The 13543-nt window shown below is 46.9% G+C and overlaps 1 protein-coding gene and 1 long non-coding RNA gene across 2 annotated transcripts; both read left to right on the top strand.

Annotated features, from left to right (window-relative positions):
- The first annotated feature begins 233 nt into the window (after window positions 1-233).
- On the top strand, window positions 234-3077 carry LOC123370163. The gene is made up of 3 exons (XR_006579302.1): window positions 234-323; window positions 437-607; window positions 2663-3077. It is a non-coding gene; the product is annotated as an uncharacterized LOC123370163 (long non-coding RNA).
- Window positions 3078-6491: 3414 nt separating this feature from the next.
- On the top strand, window positions 6492-12810 carry LOC123370162. The gene is made up of 7 exons (XM_045016438.1): window positions 6492-6622; window positions 7430-7786; window positions 9192-9516; window positions 10852-10944; window positions 11660-11754; window positions 11966-12021; window positions 12541-12810. The coding sequence occupies exons 1-7, from the start codon at window positions 6580-6582 to the stop codon at window positions 12808-12810; spliced, it is 1239 nt and encodes a 412-aa protein (XP_044872373.1). The 5' UTR covers window positions 6492-6579.
- The last annotated feature ends 733 nt before the right edge of the window (window positions 12811-13543 follow it).

Below are 13543 nucleotides of genomic sequence, written 5' to 3'. Positions count from 1 at the left end.
ACCACTTCACTTGCAAGATTGTTCCAAAGACCAAGAGACCTCACTCATAGGAATATTTTTTGCTGGTAAATGGCAAAAGAATAAGGTGGATTTCAACAGGAAACTCATGTTACATGCTCACTGCTAACAAACAAGTTAACTCTGTTCTTCTTATTCCTCATGATGAGGACATGACTACAGGGGAAGGTGCACTTTTACTATCATCATCATGGGGTGTGTTTATTTCCAGAATCTTTTGATAGGACAGTTTTTGTGACTACATCCCGTCCCATTGACAACATAGGAGCCATCCTCCCAACTACAACCAGGAATGATCAGCAGAGGTAAAGACAGAAAGAAAACAATTCAGGCTCAGCAAAATGCAAGATTCACAGTAAAAGGGTGGAAATCTCCTTTCCCAGTTAACCCTAATTGTTGTGTGTGTGGTTTCCCATAGCTGGTACTCTGAGGTCAATCTCAGTGTCCTCTGTATCATGACTGGATTGCTGGGCGCTAAATTCCTGACAGCACTCCTGATCTTTATCGTTGCCAGCAAAAGGGGAAGAAGAGCCACAGAGCAGGAGATCCATGGCCAGCCGGAACAAACACCAGCTCCTCCCACTCACAGGTACTCTCACTAAGTGTATACAAGGTGGGATGAAGCCCCGCTGGGAGAGTGTTTCCCAGTGCTGGGCCCCAGACATAAGCAAGGTAGAGGAGTCCAGGGAGGATGAGCAGTGCGAACTGGGAGTAAGGCTGAAGGATATATCTTAGCTGCTTGTCAAGGAAGACAATAAAACATTTGAGAAGCTAAATGTAGCAATAACCTCTTATGGGTCACCAGTTGTGTTTGACCTGACAGCAGAAACCTTGATTACTTGCACTAAAGGGGTAACTCCGTTAGTTGGCGGCAGTAGTAGTCTGTTACGTCTATGTGGACCAGCCACTAGAGGGTGACGCAACACACACTTTGACTCATGCCCCTCACGTAACAGGCAAAAAATGAGTCATCAAACACATTAATGATATTAACAAAGGCAATATTGTAAGAATAATTTTAAAACATACGGGCGACGTTGATGGATTGTGGGATCTCTCTTCCAGGCCTTTAATAAAAGTCTTTCCAGGTGGAGAATGTTTGAAGATTTCAAATCCAGTGGATCTGAGTGAGCTAGAGGTGCCACTCAAACCTCCAACCCTGCCACAATGGCAAAAGGACCCTTTAACCTGTGACAAAGGGAGCTGAGGATACCAGCAATGCTTAGAATATCCCAGATTTCCTTCCTTCCTTCAGGATAAACAGTATTTACTAGGATCTCAGATTGCTCTTTCAGGTTTCTCATGCAAACTGTTTACTCTGTTGTGGGGTGGAGGGAGTTTTCCTCTCTAGGGAGTGAAAAGTCTGTTCATTTGTCCTCTGGCCCTTTCAGTCCTTGGCCTTGCTATTGAAGTGGCCATTTAGTGCAATGCTGGTGACGGTTTTGTGCGTGGAGGAAGTGGACACCTGTCCACTGGACACTGAAGTGAGATTCACCACTCCTTTAACAAAAGCCAGCAGAAGTGAACAGTTTCAATCAACACAGACCTGGGCTGGATTCAAACCAGCAGCCTAGAGGTGAAACTATCCCATTCCCAGACTAGTTACACTACGGAGAAAATGCCTAGGGGCAAAAGGGACCAAAGACACGGTGTTTGGCAGTGGGCTCATCTTGTACAGGAGGGAGATGATCGGCCTAGTACCTGAGCCAATGCGTCTCAGGAACAATTTACAGGGTACAATGGTCTATTTGTAGGCTTGGCAGAATTCAATTTTTGTTATATCATTTTAACCGAAAATATTGATGGTTATTGAAGCGTTTTTAATGTTTAGCTATTTAAATTTTCACGGTTGCAGGAAATTATGGGGGAAGTCAGACAGTAATTATTTAATGACAGAAAATGTTGAGATTCGAACAGTTAAAGCTTTGTCACAGCTGAAACACAAATTCTCAACATCACATGTCACAATATACAAAATAAATTATCCTCACATCAAACTGCGATACATTCTCAAGCAGCATTTTTCTTACTTTGGCTATCTGTACATTTAGATGATTATCGAAACATTTTTGCATTGGCTTGTGCGTGTATGATGAAACCAACATTTACCGATAAAAATCTAATCTTTGTGCATAGCTCAAACACGTGATACTAAAATAAAATCCACTGTCGTGTTTCAGATCGCCCAAGCTAGTTACGCTAAGGAGAGCCGAACACCACCACAGATGTGACGGTTCCATTATCCACACCAGGGTGACCCTGTTAACTGCAATCATTACTATTTGTATTATGGTGGCACCCAGGAGCTCCAGTCATGAATCAGAGCCCCCCTTGTGCTAGGTGCTGTACAAACACAAAACAGAAAGATTTTCTCTGCCCCGAAGAGCTTGCAATCAGAGTAGAAGACAATAGACAAGAAATGCATGCAACAGGCAGAGGGAACTAGGTAACAGTAAGACCATACTGACCAGCCTGATAAGCAGTGGTCACAGTCCTGATTTACACTGGCACCAATGGAGAACCATGCTTCAAATGTGGGTGCGGGGCAGAGGCATGTTTTTGGAAAAGCAGACAGCTCCTTGAAACCAGCATGGATTCCTCATCCCTTACTCCATACCTAACCCATTTCCTATTTTGTTTCCAGGACTAACGCAAGGAAAGGAAAACGCTAGTAAGACAAGGATGTGATGGAAGGAGGAAGAGAAGTAGGCAAAGAAAAAGAATTCCAAGAGTCTTTCCAGCCAAGCTCCCAACTCCTCCAGCACTTATACGTATACATGCAGAGATACTCACACAGATATTGACACCTGCAGACACACACACCTCCTTCGGATGAGAAAGTTCTGCTCAGTTTTTCCAGTGCCTCCAGCCATGACAGATAAACCTTTGCTTGCTAAACCCTGTTTTACCTGCAAAGCTAATAGAAAATGCCTAGGTGCAAAAGGAACTAAAGATACAGCATTTGGCAGTGCGCACACTTAATTCCAGAGAGAGACTTGGAGTGTTGCATCTGAGCCATCAGGACCAATGTCCAGGGGCTGCAATGGGATATATGCATTACTCACACATAGGATGCTAAAATAAAAGGCATTGTTGGGCGTCAGATTGACAAGCGTATTGTCCCGATTCATCCAAACTCCGGGTGTGCCCACACTGCAATCAACAGTGTGACGGCAGCACACGTAGGCATACCCAAGTTCACGTTGGTCTAGCTAGCGCCGGTAAGAATAGCAGTGAAGCTGCAGCAGCATGAGCCGCACAATCCCCCCAGGACCCTGGGTATGTTGAGCTGCTAGCCCAAGCTGCTGAGGATTCGCTGCTCTTGTGCACTGGGCTTGAGGAACATGCAGCTATTAATGTCAGCAGATACCAGTGACAGAGAGCTATGGGCTACATTTCTCTCCCTGATTCAGCCAATTCCTTTCCCACGGTGATAATTGTACCATGCTCTGGATCCCACTAGCAGCTGGGATAACGGCTGTTTTGCCAGATGAGTCTGCAGACATATGGGAGCTCTTACCTGTACTACCTCCCACAAATGGGCTGAGATCCACCAAACTCATGCCACCTCAGAGACCAGTGCCTGCAGTGCCAGGAAAAAGAGATGTCTGTTTGTAGCCAATGAGACAAGGCAGAGAAGTGATACCACAACTTGACATGCACACAAAGCAGGTGAGCTGAAGACTCACTGTTTGCTGGGTACCTGACAATGTTTCTGGGTGGTATCGCTAGGTTCAGACACAATAAGTGCACACCCCAGATAACCAGCTGCACCCACATCCTGTCCATTCGGGAGCCTTTGCACTTTGTGTCCATGGGCCTCGGGCTTATACAGGAGCAGCACGTGCAGCGAGTGGCCGGCTTAGCCAGGAGACATCCACTTCCTACCCGCTGGGTGATGAGACAGGAACAGCAAGGGCTCCCTTTTAAAGGGGCAGGACGTAAGCCAAACCTGCAGGGCTCATTTCACAGCCCTAGAAGGGAGACCCCCACTGCAGCCCCTGTAAACTGGGAAGATCTGATGGAGACTTGGGGTGGGGAGGAAGATAGGGTAACCAGACAGCAAGTGTGAAAAATCAGGACAGGGGGTGGGGCCTATATAAGAAAAATACCCCAAAATTGGGACTGTCCCTATAAAATCGAGACATCAGGTCACCCTAGAGGAAGATCTGAGGACAGCAGGGGCGAAAATCACCTTATTCCATACATTTGGGAGCACTGGCAACTCTGTCTCACACACACTGGGGGTGGGCAGGGGAAGTCCAAGGACAGACCCCAAAAAACCATATAATCTTTCGATGTAAAATTCATGATTTTGGGACAAATCATGATTTTGTGGGGGCTAACTCATGGGTTTTGAGCCTGGCAGTAATGCACATAAAAGCTAGGTACTGTTTTTATTCTCTAAACTCGAACCCACAGCTCATTTCACATGCGTTCGAGGTTCTCTGCCTTGCAATCAGGGAAGAGGAATCCAGGGCCAGGCTGGGGGCTGTAAGGAGAGAGCGGGGCTGTTTGCTCACAGTCTTTGGACTCAGGGAGCGTGAATCCTGCAGGTTTCCTACCCGCAGAAGCTTGGATCTTTGAGGACAAGAATTTCAGCGCTGTTAGCTGAGCAGCTGCACAAGACAGAACAATGGGCTTGGAACTTGCTCACTGCTCAGGGTTAAAAGGCCTGTTTCCTGATTTCACAAGAAATCATGCTGCAAAAATAGGGTAACCCAGCTGTGGGCTTTTTTCCACTCTCTTATTGCTATGTCATCGGTATGTGAGTTTAACTCATCACTGCCCCAAAGCAAAGCTGAATCTGAGCCATCCTGGGAAAGGATCTAGTTACACAATGCAAAACCCTGACACCAGCAAGAACTCACCCCCAGAATGCCAACTGCGCCCCAATGGCCAAACCCACTACCAGCAATGCTTTCCTTTCCCCGGCACTGGTTGTAAACCCAAGGCAGAGCCAAACAAAACTGACTTACAGGGCTCGTCTATGCACACAATTTGTTTGTGGCAAGTTGAGGCGTGAGTGTACGCTGTACTAGCCCACCGCGGACTAACTGCCCATGTGACCCTGCTCACGCTCACTAACAGTTCATCAATGCACTTTGGTCTACTCCTCTTTGAAACAGGATTGGATCAAAACACACCAACGAACCATTAATGCGCATCGGCAGGTGCACAGGGACTAACAATGCAGGCTAGTGTGGGTCTCACACCAGCTTGCTCCCAACTAAATATTTGTGTAGACAAGCCCATACTCCCCCCCACCACACACACACACACACACACACACCCCACAAAGACTAGTGCTGGTTTTCCTATCCCATGAAAAATGTCAAGATTTCAAAATGTTTCCCCTACCACACTGGGATGAAACCGAGCCCTTTTGAAGTTTTTTGTGGAACACCCAATAGGAAGAGAGAACAAAATAACCAATAGCCCAGCAGTTATTGCAGTCATCTCAGATCTGAGTGCCCAATGTGCTGTTCCAATGAACAGGTCACTGTTTATACGAAGTTGGAACAGCTTCAACAGGAGAGATTGAGAGAGAGACATCCCAGAACAGCCAATAGGACTGGCTGGATCAGCTGAGCCAAGCCGTGCATTCCAATCTCCCACATAGAGGCCAACCAACAAGATCCCGCGTTCCTTTCCTCAGCACGGTAATCCTCCTCCTTTTTGTATGACTTTAAGCAAAAATATCACCTCCAGGTCAACATCCCAAACACAGAACTAGAGAATGACACAAGGGACCCTGATGGGAAGCAACTTGGAGGTGTTCTACTAAGGAGATGGCATGGCCTAGTGGGTTGGGCCCTGTCCTAAGACTCAGAAGACCTGTGTTCTACTCCCATCTCTGACCGGCTGTGTGACACTAGGTAAAGGAATTACCCATCTCTGTTTCCCTCAGAGTACAATGTAGCTGTGGCTAATTCTCCCCTTTACAGGGGCAGCTCTAGGCATTTTGCCGTGCTTGCCTGCGGGAGGTCCGCTGGTCCCATGGCTTCGGCGGACCTCCCGCAGGCATGTCGCCAAAGCCGCGGGACCAGCGGGACCCTCCGCAGGCAAGCCGCCGAAGTCAGCCTTCCTGCCGCCCTCGCAGAGACCGGCAGAGCGCCCCCAGTGGCTTGCCGCCCCAAGCACACACTTGGCATGCTGGTGCCTGGAGCCACCCCTGCCCCTTTATAAAGTGCTTTGTGATCTAGGGATTGAAAGCTGTTCCTGTACTATACACCAAGGCTTCAAATGTCATTAAAAATAGAACATGTGCTAATCTCTCTCTTTTTTCCCCTCACTCCCCATTTCCCCTCACTCTCCCAAAGCAGATATCTAAACATGTGCTAAAATGAGAAACAGCTGACAGCCAGAACACAGGCTTCCTGTGTGATGGCTCAGAATAGGACTGCGGTAAAAGCATCTTTCCAACAATACTGTCACTCTGGAGCATGATGACACAGACAGTGACAAAGGGAGTTCACTGCCAACCCATCTTCACAGCAACAAAAAAGCCTCAATGCTGTATTGCACCTCTCCAAGATCTAAACCACTTCCCACTACAGGATGGGCCACTTCCCAGCCCGGCTGCTACTGCTGGCACTAACAGGTAAGGCACCGAGAGATCATCCCTCCCCTCCCGTAGACACAGAACATTCCGTTTGCTCTTGCATTCGTAGCATGCTGCACTTGTTTGCTCTTGCACTTATCACATCGGCGGGCTGCGAGCAGGCACGGAAATTGGGCACCCGGCTATTTGCAATGGCGAGAAATGTTCAGTTTGGTGGGTCTCCATATTTTCCCCCAGTCATTGCATATGTTAGAGTGGAATGAAAAGGGAACAAAGGGATTGTAGGGAACAATCCTGCAAGATGGCTCGAGGATTAGATGATCAGACCAGTGCCAGTTTACCAGACAGAGCCAGCCTAGTTCACATGCTAGCCTGCAATGAAGATCAGGGGACATAAGCTTCACAGTGGGGAAGAACATAAGAAGTTGAATGGGAAGGAGGCAGTGGCAGGGGTGGCTCCAGGCACCAGCACGCCAAGTGTGCGCTTGGGGCGGCAAGCCACAGGGGGTGCTCTGCCGGTCGCCGCAAGGGCGGCAGGCAGGTTGCCTTCGGCGGCATGCCTGCGGAGGGTCCACTGGTCCCGCAGCTTCGGCAGACCTCCCGCAGGCTGCCACCGAATTCGTGGGACCGGGGACCTCCCGCAGGCAAGCCGCCAAAGGCAGCCTGCCTGCCGTGCTTGGGGCGGCAAAATGCCTAGAGCCGCCCCTGGGCAGTGGCAATGGTTCGAGTCTCAGCACAGAAGCGTCTTTAGACAGAGATGGGAGCCTGGAGAACCAGTCACAGCAGCTTGAAGTAGCAGAATTGATGGGCAGGTCATTCTCACCAATGTTTTTCTTTCCTTGGCAGGGCCGTGCCTGGCAAGAGAGGAGCTGGAATTAGTGACAGCTGTACAGGGAAGCCCTTTCAGTACAACGTGTTACTACAATAATGACAAGTATTCACCAAAGGAGAAATTCTGGTGCAAGATGCTGTCAGACCAGGAATGCAACAGCAGAATCTTCCTGAGCATCCAAGCAAAAGGAGGGGAATACCTAAATATTGCACCAAAAAGAAGGGTCCATCTAACAAACTCGGGAACAGGCTGGATTTCTGTGTCCATGACGGAGCTCCGGATAGAGGATTCAGGAACATACTTGTGCGGCATTTTGGATCATGAGATGATAATTCCATTGAAAATGATTAAAGTGGCAGTTTCTTATGATGGTGAGCTAAAGACCAGTCATGACCTAGTTGGGACACAAATCAGCTCAAACCAGGATATTCCAAATTAGACTAATGCTCCATTCCTATTCCAAAGAAAACACAGGGTCTATAGATGTCAACTTCCCAGTATATATTATAGAGAGAAATGGTTACAATAATAACCTTCAATTACATATCTAGACATAGAAACACCATGTGTATCATACTCATATATGCATGTATTTAGATAGACATCACATATCTGGTAAAAAGAAGAGCTGGTTAGGAACCTATTCCCTCCCACCCCCACCCCCCGAATAATTTTGACCTAATTTTGGTGCAATATTTAGATATTCCCCTCCTTTTGCTTGGATGCTCAGGAAGATTCTGCTGTTGCATTCCTGGTCTGACAGGAAACTGTGTTTCACTAATCTCTTAGAATTCCCTGAACATGTCAATAAAGTGCTGAATGAATGAGAACTGATTGACATAATTTCCTTAGTAGTCTCTTATGACAGACTTTCTCAAAGCCTTCTGGAAAGTCTAAATGAATTGAATAATCATGGGATGAGAGTCAAACAAACAACATTTTTAGTCTTTTTGTCAAAACAACAAAAACTGTTTTCAGTTTTCAATTGTTCAATTTAAACTTTTTTAAAAAAATTATGAAAATTAATATTTTCCCTAAATTTCCTATTTAGTCAAAATGCCATTTCGCATAAAAAATTGAACTTTTTACACAGAAAAATCTTTGATCAGCTGGGATAGAAACCCCACGGCCTGGAGAAACCCCACTCCCAATTTGAAGTTCTGGTTACTAGTTGGGATGATCAATAACAAGACTTGGCTTCTTCATTCACACCATCCCTGTCCTGTGTGACTGTTGTATGTTGTCACTGCTGGTGAAAGGTGCTGCAATGACACCTCTGGACCCCTATCCTGACACACAGGGGAGGTCCCAATGTGGTCAGTTGCAGTGCAAGTTTCCCCATGCTGCCCAAGCCAAACTAGCTCAGTCCTGTCCTGGGTGGTCCCCCATTCTAGGGACGAGGGAGGTATCCCCTCTTCATGGCTCATTCAGTCCTTGGCTCCTCAGATGCTAAGACTGCCAGCAGCAGAAGGACCAGTTGTGAAGGTGCATTTTGGGAGTGGTGGCAGCATTAGCAGATGCTCAGGCTGGTTCAGGGTTGCCCCGTGGTGACTGATGTGCAGTTTTCCAATGGTAATTGTGCACAAACAATCCTAGGAAATATTCTCCTTGGGCTGGGAGAGATTATTTCCATGTCTTTTGCAAGCTCCTGTTGGGCTGAGGTTTGGTCTGATCCTTTGTCTTCCCGTTTAAATGCAGGGGGCATTTATACACCCACAGGACATGTCTCTTTCCTTCCCTTTCTCACAATAACCAGTCATCGGTCTCTCTCTCCAGCTCCCATGAGACTATCTACAGAAAAAGGAAGCTTCATCTCCTTAAATTGTTCTTATTTTGTGATGGACGACAGCAGGATACCTAATAATTTTACCTGGTGCAAAATGGTAACCGCAACCAGATGTCAACCTATCGTCAGCGTTGAGATCAATCAGATTGTTAATACACAAGGAAGGACCAGGATAAAGATCGACCGGTGGAACAGAGTGATTACAGTGACCCTGTTGGCGCTCCAGCTATGTGACTCGGGGGAGTATCATTGTGAGACCCATCTCCAGGGAAGTACCGTGCTACTGAATATGATCACACTGAATGTTTTGGGTGAGTTACTCAAAGAAAACTGGCCCTCCCTTAAAAGTCAGCAAATTCTCATCCCCTGCTGGATGTGGTTACAGGGCAGAGTTCAGATGGGCTCCTCAGAGCAGGGAAATTGCAGGAAACCCAGAGACAACTTCTGAATTTGCTAGTATTATAAACAAACTCGGCCAGATCCTCTGTCCCATGTAAATCAGAGCGGAATCATTAGTTGTTATGGACCTACCCCAATTTACACCAGCGAATGAAATGGCCCCAAAACTGATCTGAATGTTGCCCAAATCTCTGATTGAACTCATCCCTTTGTTATAGTTCACGAATATTAAACTTTTCTTTGATCATTTGATAATTACCTGTTCTGTTCATTCCCTCTGGGGCACCTGGCATTGGCCACTGTCGGAAGACAGGATACTGGGCTAGATGGACCTTTGGTCTGATCCAGTATGGCCATTCTTATGTTCAATACCCATTTTCACGCCTCTCCGCCCTTCCTACTCTGAGCCAATATAGGACACAGAAATACAGAAAATAAATTGGGAGAAGCTATTCCTGTGGTCTTTCTGACTAGACTGAAAATGGAGCCTCAAAAGGGATAGCTTGTCCCTGAGACACTTCCATCCCAATAACTCCGAAGAGGGTCAGATCAGAAGCTGAGCACTCAGATCCTTATCCAAGGGGACCTTTTGTCCATATGTGGCTTATCGGTCCCTGTTCACACGTATTCTCTGGCAGTAGCCATACTTTCCCTTTCATATGTCATAGACCCCAGACCTACCAGGTCCATCTCACTGGAGGCACTCAGCAATTGGCAACGTTGGGTGCATGGAAACCAATGGTTGTCTAGACAATCCCTCTGGGCATTGCAGGGTTGTTCCCTCTAGTAAATTTACCAAGGCTTGCTATACTAGCTGTAAATGTCTCCAGTGAAAAAGCATAGCCCAGTGGGTGGTGTGGGAGCCTGGGAATCAGCAGATGTGAGTTCTAGCTCCATATCTGCTACTCACTTCCCAGCGGTATCGACACTAAACTTTTTTTGCTCAGATACTACGGTGAGGGTCACCATATAACAACCTTGGTAGAATTCACAGCACTTCACTGAGGGATTATTGGACTACACTCCAATAAACCTCAGGGCTAGGACTCCTCTGGGTGAAAGGGCACAGAATGGACTCCTGTATCATACCCCATTGTCACATTCTCACTGCTAACCAACAAGCGATCTCTCAGGATTAGTAGAGGAGGCTCTAAAGCCTCATTGTGATTTCCCATCACTTCCAGAATGTCAAGCAGACCAGGGCCATGCAGGGAAGGGTCACTCATTCTTGTGTTTATTTTCAGAAAAAAGTGTGCATTATGATACAGTTAATGAGGCTACTTCGCCTCCCACTAACGAGAGGGAAACCGCCCACCCAACTGTGGCCAGCAACAAGGAGCAGAGGTATGAACATCAAACAAACAAAAGACTTTAGGGTCCCCAGAAGAGATTTTCTGGGTCTGCTGCAGATTAAAAGGGTGGGGTTGTAAAAACACACACACCATCCTCTGAGTCTCTTACAGGGTTTGATCTAACCCCCTCAAGGCAATGGAAAGGCACCCACTGGCAGTAGTAGGAGTTGGATCAGGCCCTTAGTGAAGGAGTTGAGCTGTCTGTTCTTTCCACTCCATAGAAATACTTAGGGGATAAGCCCAGAGCCCAGCTGTGCTGCCTTCTCTGTCTCTTGCATTAGGAACACAGCCTAAGACCAAACAATATCACATGTCAAATGAGAGCCATTACCAGGCCTGATCAAAGAGGCCCCTGATAATTACCCTGATGAAAGACAGACCCATGGAAGGGGTACAGCATCCTTTGAATTCTAGTAGCACTGCCAGCAAGTGCTAGAAAATAATTCAAGTTCCTGAGTTTATCCCTTGTATGAAGCAACCCTGGGAAAATACAGCAGGGCCACATACTCCAGTGGCATCAGTCAGCGTAGCCCCATTGACGTCAGTGGAACTGCATCAAGGTACAAGCAGACAGTGTGATTTTTGCATGCTGAATTTAGATCTTGGAGCCTTAATCCAGTTTCCAACACACAGAGTCCCCTCCCAAATTAACCAGGTCACCTTTGATGCCAGGAATATTAATGCAGATGTCATGCATTTCCTTGCAGAATTCTTTATGTTGTCCTGGCACTGGGCTCCTTCCTGGTTGGCAGTGCATTGATTGCTATCATGGCTATTATTTTCACCAAAGGGAGAAAAAGAGGTACATCTCTATCACTTGTCCAGTTTTCATGCAGTTTGGGTTTGTTCCCCACTGGCCTGGATCAACAGTGGTGAGGGTCATGCTGAATGGAAATGGGGTGGGGGGAGAGAGGTGCTAGATCCTTCACCCCATGACTCACTTTTAGTGGTATGTAAAAATACAAAGGGTTAGGTACAGTTTTTCCATTAAATTGAGATTCTGTCTTTCACAGTAGGAAACGGGCTGAATTTTGGTGAACACCCTAACTGCAGACTAGCAGCAGAGCAGGTAGGTTGAAGGTCTGGTATTTCTAGCATTTTGTTCCATCTCCTCCATATAGCTATTTGAAGCAGATGGAAGCAGGATTGTCTAGTGTTTAGAGCAGGCAGATGGAAATCAGGATTCTTGTATTTCTGTTTGTCTGCCTGTAATACAAATATTACCATGAACACAAGCTGCATGAAGTTTAATGTCCCTGAATCTGCAATCTGATCAGCATGGGCTCAGAGGTCTAACTTCAGAGATCCTTGAATGTTAGATGATTGCAAAGCATTCATATTACTGAACAAGCCAATATGGGAAGTGCCTCAGTCCAATTCCTCAGTCCTTACAGTAGGGTTCATATGGGGGGGGTGTTCTCTGAGCATCCCAGAGAAATGTATTTCTCTTTTCCCATGCCCCCCCCCCAGTTTCACCCTCTAGAGAGGAGATGTTTAGTTCTGGTAAAGTGATACTTAATATTCAGGAAATGGAAATGTTAAAAAGGATGACTTTTGATTTATTCTCCTATTATTTGTGGCTTTCCAGAAGGATGAAGGACACCCCAGAGATGCCACCCCAGATGGGGAATGGAAGAACGGTATAATATATGCCATGCTAAGGCTCCAACCCAAGCCAAAGCCAGACGATGTCACGTATGCCAACGTGGAGCCTCCACCAAAGCCAAAAGGTGCCAAACATTCTGCTGAGCCCTCAGCTGTCCTGTTCTCCTCAGGCACCATGGAGTATGCAACCATCATCTTTGGAGATTCACCTCCTCGGTCTGGGACTAAAGAGAAACAAAGTGTCCCTAACTGAACTCAGATCCCATGAAATCTAGTGTCCCTCTCTCATAGCTCTTCTCCTGAACTGCTATCGCAGAAACTACAGTCGCTGACAATTGAATGCATCTGGAATTGAAAGAAAGATACATCCTGCACTGGTTGTCAGTAGCTCCTCTGGGTATTACCACAGTGCATCATCTTACATAAAAATTGTGGTGAGGCTTATTTACCTGGTGGCCTACTGGTACAATAGCGCTCTGAACTACTCTATGATAGGCCTGTGTCCACTTTCCTGTTTCTTGTCCCCATGGCCAGGCAGGTGCAGGGAATGCTCCGGTGGGAACACACTCGCTCCTTGGTGGGGAGAGTTACTGAACTGCATTGCCCAGCAGGGAGCAAGGATGACAGGTGCTGCAGGGAGTCCCACAACCAGAGGAACTGCACTGTAACATGAGGCCATGAGGGTACAAGTGCAAAGCAAGTGAAAAGGAGCAAAGAAGGAGGGGATGGACCCAAAGGACTGGGACAGAGCTTCAAAAAACCTCCCTGGAAAAAAACAGCTACACTGCTAGGATAGCCCAGTAGCAGGATTCAGCCACTGGGAACTAAATGCAGTGGAAGGGTGGGGGACATTTACTTTCTCTAGTGGCTCTATTTTTAGTGATAGGCGGCTATAAACTCCCCCATCAGGAAACTGGCTCCCTCTGATAAGAGCGGCCACAGCGTCCCAGTAGGGAAGTGCTGTGAAATATGGGAACATGCTACAT

This window comes from Mauremys mutica, chromosome 4 (genome assembly GCF_020497125.1).
Source record: "Mauremys mutica isolate MM-2020 ecotype Southern chromosome 4, ASM2049712v1, whole genome shotgun sequence".
NCBI classification, from domain to species: domain Eukaryota; kingdom Metazoa; phylum Chordata; order Testudines; family Geoemydidae; genus Mauremys; species Mauremys mutica.
The sequence above is the reverse complement of the archived record's forward strand: the minus strand, read 5'-3'. Positions and strand labels throughout refer to the sequence as shown.

Bases quoted from the DNA above. Each gene is read 5' to 3' on its own strand.
- LOC123370162 (XM_045016438.1), top strand. From the start codon at position 6,580: ATGGGCCACTTCCCAGCCCGGCTGCTACTGCTGGCACTAACAG. The intron at 6,623-7,429 runs GTAAGGCACCGA...TTTCCTTGGCAG, and splicing joins GCTACTGCTGGCACTAACAG to GGCCGTGCCTGGCAAGAGAG. The intron at 10,945-11,659 runs GTATGAACATCA...ATTTCCTTGCAG, and splicing joins GCCAGCAACAAGGAGCAGAG to AATTCTTTATGTTGTCCTGG.